The sequence below is a fragment of the Suricata suricatta genome, chromosome 17, assembly GCF_006229205.1.
Source record: "Suricata suricatta isolate VVHF042 chromosome 17, meerkat_22Aug2017_6uvM2_HiC, whole genome shotgun sequence".
NCBI lineage: Eukaryota > Metazoa > Chordata > Mammalia > Carnivora > Herpestidae > Suricata > Suricata suricatta.
The window spans coordinates 56,033,153-56,039,322 of NC_043716.1; the positions used below are offsets into that span (position 1 = coordinate 56,033,153).

Below are 6,170 nucleotides of genomic sequence, written 5' to 3' on the forward strand. Positions count from 1 at the left end.
CCTCCCCCTCTCTCTGCCCCTCCCCCCCTCACTATCTCATTAAAAAAAAAATCTTTAAAAAACAATAAAAAGTAACTAACTAAATAATAAAATTATGGGGAAGAATAGACACTATTCCAGAATCACAGAAAGATACAAACGACCACTGCAATGCATAATCCACACCAGATCCCGGTGCAAACGTTTCAAAAGATCTTAAGTGCCGGGGGGACTGGGCGGCTCAGTCGGTTAAGTGTCCGGCTTTGGCTCAGGTCATGATCTCACGGTTCGTGGGTTCAAGCCCTGCATCGGGCTCTGTGCTGACAGCTAGCCCAGAGCCCGGAGCCTGTCTTCAGATTCTGTGTCTCCCTCTCTCTCTGCCCCTCCCCCGCTCATGCTGTCTCTCTCTCAAAAAAAAAAAATAAATAAATAAATAAAAACACACATACAAAAAGATTTTAAGTGTGTTTTGGGATATGTGGAGAAAATGGAATAAGGACCATGATTTGGTGATCATTCTTTTTTTTGTGTGATGTTTATTTAATTTTGAGACAGAGAGAGACAGAACACGAGCCAGGGAGGGGCAGAGAGAGAGGGAGACACAGAATCTGAGGCAAGCTCCAGGCTCCGAGCTGTCCGCACAGAACTGGACGCGGGGCCCAAACCCATGAACTGTGAGATCGTGACCTGAGCTGAAGTCAGATGCTTAACCGACTGAGCCCCCCAGGTGCCCCTAGGTGATCATTCTTTTTTTTTTTTTTTAATGTTTTATTTATTTTTGAGAGAGAGAGAGAGAGAGAGCGAGCGCATGAACAGGGGAGGGGCAGAGAGAGAGGGAGACACAGAATCAGAAGACAGGCTCCAGGCTCTGAGGTGTCAGCACAGAGCCCGACGTGGGGCTCGAACCCACAAACTGTGAGATCATGACCCGAGCCGAAGTCAGACGCTCAACTGACTGAGCCACCCGGGCGCCCCTAGGTGATCATTCTTAAATTGCCTTGCGTTCGGGTTCTGTGGGAGAACGGCCTTGTTCTCAGCAGACGCCCCTGGAAGTACCTAGAAGGGAATTGTCATATCTGCAGAACGAGTTAATGTTATTAATTATGACTGGTGTGGAGGAGAGAAAGAATAAATAGGACAAGACATTTATAATTTTGAATCTAGGTGGAAGATGTCTGAGTGTTCACTGCAATTCTTCCGTAAATTTGAATTTTTCTTTTTTAAATTTTTTGTTATTAATTTAAAAATTTTTAAATATTTTTATTTATTTCTGAGATACACACACACACACACACACACACACACACACACGGAGCATGGGTGGGGGAGGGGCAGAGAGAGACACACACAGAATCCGAAGCAGGCGCCAGGCTCTGAGCTGTCAGCACAGAGCCCAACACCGGGCTCAAACCCAGGAACGGCATGATCATGAACCGAGCCAAAGTCAGACACCCAACTGACTGAACCACCCAGGCGCCCCAAATCTGAAAACTTTTTCAATGAAAAGTCAAGAGAAATACGAGGGTGTACATATACATTTGGGAAGTGTTCATTGTCAGGCAATAGAATTACAGGCGATTTTTCTTGGTCTTTTCCTGTATTGCCTGGGCTTCCCATGTACTACTTTTACAGTTAGAGAGTTGTTTTCCATCTTCAAAATCGATTCATGTATTATGAATATTTCTGCCCAAAAATGGGAGAGCTGAGTGTCTCCAGTTTACACAGTTCGTACACTGAAGGACCAGGGAGGAGCTCCGTGCTGAACCCCCTGGGGCCGCAGGGGCAGTGGCACCACCTCCAGGAGATCGGGCTGAGTGGGAGCCCCAGGGACGCTCTCAGCGGGGGCCTGACACAGCTCAGCTCTGAGCAAGCCACCCTCCAGGAGGACTGGAGAGAAAGCCTGCAGGCCCCCCCTGCAGCACCCCCTCACCTCACTCTACCGCACCCCAGTCCTCCCCCACCTCCCTCTCCCTTGCTGGCCCGCCTCCCTGAGATCCTCTCCCCTCCTCCCCCTGCAGACCCCCCTCCCCCCTCCCGTCCTTGCTGTCCCGTCCTGCCTCCCCTCCGAGGCTTGGAAGTCCACCTCCGCTCTCTGCCCTGCTCCCTTCCCCTGCCCTCCTCCCTTTCCCTCCCCTACAGGCACTGGAGCCAGCTGACCGACAGACAGACGCAGGTGCTCCGGAGGTAGGGCAGTGCCAGCAGCCAAGGAGTTAACGGTCCTAGCGGGGGCTTGGCGTCGGGAACGCAGGGGTCAGATGACCCTCCGGGATGGGGACAGGCATGGCCCGGCTGCTATTCCGGGGCTCAAATCGTGACCACCTATTTATAGTGCTGTGGGGGGAGCCCTGGACCGCCCCACACAGGCAGCAGAGCAGCTGCCCTGCGGCAATGTCAACGGAGGCAGCGTCACCGCTACCGCAGGCTGCCAGGACCTGTCACCACGACCGCCAGAGGAGATAGAGGGGCTGCAGCCCGGCAGGGACCCCAGGGTCACCAGGCAGGATACGAGGCGACGACGTGGCCAGCCAGATGGGCAGCACCATGGAGCCCCCCGGGGGCGGGCACCTGCACCTAGGCGCCGTGACGTCCCCCGTGGGCACGGCCCGCGTACTGCAGCTGGCCTTTGGCTGCACCACCTTCAGCCTGGTGGCCCACCGCGGTGGCTTCGCGGGCGTCCAGGGCACCTTCTGCATGGCCGCCTGGGGCTTCTGCTTCGCCCTCTCGGGCCTCGTGGTGGCCTGTGAGCTCACCCGGCTCCACAGCTGCCTGCACCTGTCCTGGGGCAACTTCACGGCGGCCTTCGCCATGCTGGCCACGCTGCTGTCGGCCACGGCCGCGGTCATCTACCCGCTGTACTACACCCGGCTGGAGTGCCCGCCGGAGCCCGCGGGCTGCGCAGCCAGGGACTTCCGCCTGGCGGCCAGCGTCTTCGCCGGGCTCCTCTTCCTGGCCTACGCCACGGAGGTGGCCCTGACCCGGGCCCGGCCGGGCCAGGTGGCCAGCTACATGGCCACGGTGTCGGGACTCCTCAAGATCGTCCAGGCCTTCGTGGCCTGCGTCATCTTTGGGGCGCTGGTCTACGACAGCCGCTACGGGCGCTACGCAGCCACCCAGTGGTGCGTGGCCGTCTACAGCCTGTGCTTCCTGGCCACGGTGGCCGTGGTGGTGCTGAGCGTGACGGGCCGCACAGGGGGCCTGGGCTGCCCCTTTGACCGGCTGGTGGTCATATACACCTTCCTGGCCGTGCTCCTCTACCTCAGCGCAGCAGTCATCTGGCCGGTCTTCTGTTTTGACCCCAAGTACGGTGAGCCCGGACGGCCCCCTGACTGCCCCAGAGGCAGCTGCTCCTGGGACAGCCAGCTGGTGGTGGCCACCTTCACCTACGTCAACCTGCTCCTCTACATCGCCGACCTCGCCTACTCCCAGAGGATCCGCTTCGTGCCCCCGCTGTAGGCCCGCGGGCAGCAGACCACCCACCTGTGGTCCCCAGGGGCTCCCGGCACCCCGAGGGGGACCCAGGTGGACCCAGACCCCCAAAGAACAAGTGGAGGCAGCCAGGTGCTCCTGGGCCCCCGGCAGTGCTCAGCAGTGAGGCTTGGGGAGGAGGGACGGAAGACGGAGGGGCAGGCGGCCCTTCGCGGACACAGGAAAGGACACCCCACCCCAAGGCAGCTCCCAGCCTCTCTGTGTCTCGTTCTTCTATCTCTCTGTCTTTGTTTCTCTCTCTGTATGTCTCTACTTCTGGGTGTATCTCTCTCTCTCTCTCTCTCTCTCTCTCTCCATTCCCTGGGTTAGTGCCACCCAGTATAACATGAGAAGCCAGCACTGGTGACCCACGTTAGAGATGGGGACACTGAGGCCAAGATTTTGGAGGCAGCCCCACGTGCCCATCAGTGCCTGGAGATCACACCCAGGCTGTGTGACGCAGGTAGAGTTGGAAAGGGATGTGGGAAGGGGACAGAAGGAGCCCAGGGGAGGGCCCGGGCGGGACCAGCGGAGGGCAGGGGGAGCTGGCTCCCGGAGGCTTGAGGGGACAGTTCCCAGAGCGCTGGAAGGAGGCTGTCTCAGCGGGGCCCTGCTGGCATCTGTGGCAGCTCAAGGACAAGGAGCCAGGCCTTGACCCCACCTTGCCCACCTCCCAGTGGCCATAACAAGGACAAGGCCATGGTGTGGCCACACAGGGCGGCCTCAGAGGCACCACCGTGAGCACTGAGTGCTGGGGGGCAAGCCAGGACCCCACCTGGGGAGGGTGTGCCCGCCAGGCACTCAGCGTCGCCCCTCCCCCCATCAGCTTCCCCAGGGCCTGTGGCCCCACGGAGGCCGGTATGGAGTGGCCAGACCCAGGGGGAGGACCCAGCCCGGGGCAGCCCCAGGGCCACAGCATCTGGGTACCAGCGGCTCCCTGGTACTCCCAGTCCCGGGACCTCCACTCAAGTTTCCGTTCACCTGGCTACCGACCACCAGAGCTCACTGGGACTGTCACCCTCCATGCTCCAGCCAGCTTCTCCTGCTCAGAGCCCCGACGGGGCGGCCCCAGTGTGCAGCAGCCCCTGGGCCCATCGAGGGGTCCAGCAGGAAATAAACGCCCGTGTTGACTTGCATCCTGGCTCTGGTTAACCGTCTCTTCCCAGGGGACAGTGGCCAAAGGCACCTCCCGGATCATCCCTCCAATGTGAGTCATAAGAAGGGCAGAAACTAGGCTTGACTGAGGGAGGAGTGGCTGCGGCAGAGGCCAAGGTGCCAGGGCTGAGGGGCAGCCTCTTGAGGAAGAAGCGGGCAGTATCCTCCTCAGTGGGCATGCGGGGGGGGGGGGGCGGGGATGAGAGCACTGCCAGGCTGGTCCCCCTCCCTCCGGTGGGGCTCCACATCAGCACCACCCACACCGCCATTGGGGGGCGGGGGGGGGGTGCCGGGCACAGCCCTGGGCAGAGGCAGCGAAGCCCAAGCAGCTTGGAGGTGCGGGTGCCAGGCAGAGTGAGAGACAGGCACCTGGAGGGGCGGGTGTTAGGGCTCGACAGCCTACCCTAAAAGGGGCCAGGGGCCTCCGTGTCCTGCAGTGTCCTGACGGCCCCCACCGGCTGAGGGCACATCCCCAGGTGACAAAGGAACCCAGAGGCCGTGTCCTTCCTTGCCCACAGGGAGGCTGGGACTCCGGTCTTCCTTTTCTGGCCAAACTTCTGAAATAGTTGTCTGTCGCCAGCTCCCCAATTTCCTCACTGTCCGGTGGCGTCGTGCCCCCAGTGGGCCGCCCACCCTAAATTTCAAAGGTCCTGAGGGGGAGACAGAGGTGGGGAGGGGACCCAGGGCTCAGCGTAAGCTCGGTGGGCATCCTCGAGGAGGCAAGCCTTGACACAGTCTGCTCAGAGTCACCCCCGGGGCCAGAGGACTTTCCCTTTTTGGAGGAGGGAGGCGTTTGTTCTTACCACTTGAAAACCAGTACTTTCTGAAGGAAGGGGTTCCGTCTTCTGATCCTATACAGCCAGGCAGAGCTCAGTGGGACCGCTGGGTTTTCCGTGTATGGGTGTGAGTCTGGGCCACCCCCGGACAGTCCAGTTTGGACAAGGAGAGTGGGGTCAGGGGGCCGACGTCGGTGGGCGGGAGTCAGGGGCACTCGGGTCCTGAGGTCGGGGCCCCGGGGGGGTCAGAGGTGTGGTGGGCACGGGTCCTGGGGGCGCCGATCGGGGAAGGGCTTCTTACCGCGGCCCCTTCCTCAGCGGGGGCAGCTCGCTGCCCGGAGGCGGGGGAGGCCGGAAGTCCGCAAGTCCGCCTCGCACACACGGTCACCACACAGTGGTCCGATGGCGTGATTGTTAGTCATGACTCTGTCAACAAGAGCTCTCAGCCGTGCTTCTGAGGCCCGACATCTGGGTGAGGCTGAAACCAGGTTTCAGAGCAGCCTGTCACCCTTGAAGCTGCAGAGCTGAAAAAATAAAGCAGCTCGCCCTCCCCGGGGCTGGGGGCGGGGATGGACTGTCAGTGATGAAAACTTCTTTTATTTAGTCATTTTTTTAGATAGAAAGAAAGCTGGGGAGAGGGACAGAGAGAGAGGGAGAGAGAGAATCTTAGGCAGGCTCCACGCTCAGTGCAGAACCCGATGTGGGGCTCAATCCCATGACCCTAGGATCATGACCTGAGCCAAAATCAAGAGTCGGATGCTCACCTGACTGAGCCACCCAGGTGCCCCCATGATG

The 6,170-nt window shown here is 59.8% G+C and overlaps 1 protein-coding gene across 1 annotated transcript; it reads left to right on the plus strand.

Annotated features, from left to right (window-relative positions):
- The first annotated feature begins 2,026 nt into the window (after positions 1–2,026).
- On the plus strand, positions 2,027–4,580 carry MYADML2 (myeloid associated differentiation marker like 2). Its single transcript, XM_029928170.1, has one exon. It carries the CDS (start codon positions 2,509–2,511, stop codon positions 3,430–3,432), a length of 924 nt encoding a protein of 307 aa, XP_029784030.1. The 5' UTR covers positions 2,027–2,508; the 3' UTR covers positions 3,433–4,580.
- The last annotated feature ends 1,590 nt before the right edge of the window (positions 4,581–6,170 follow it).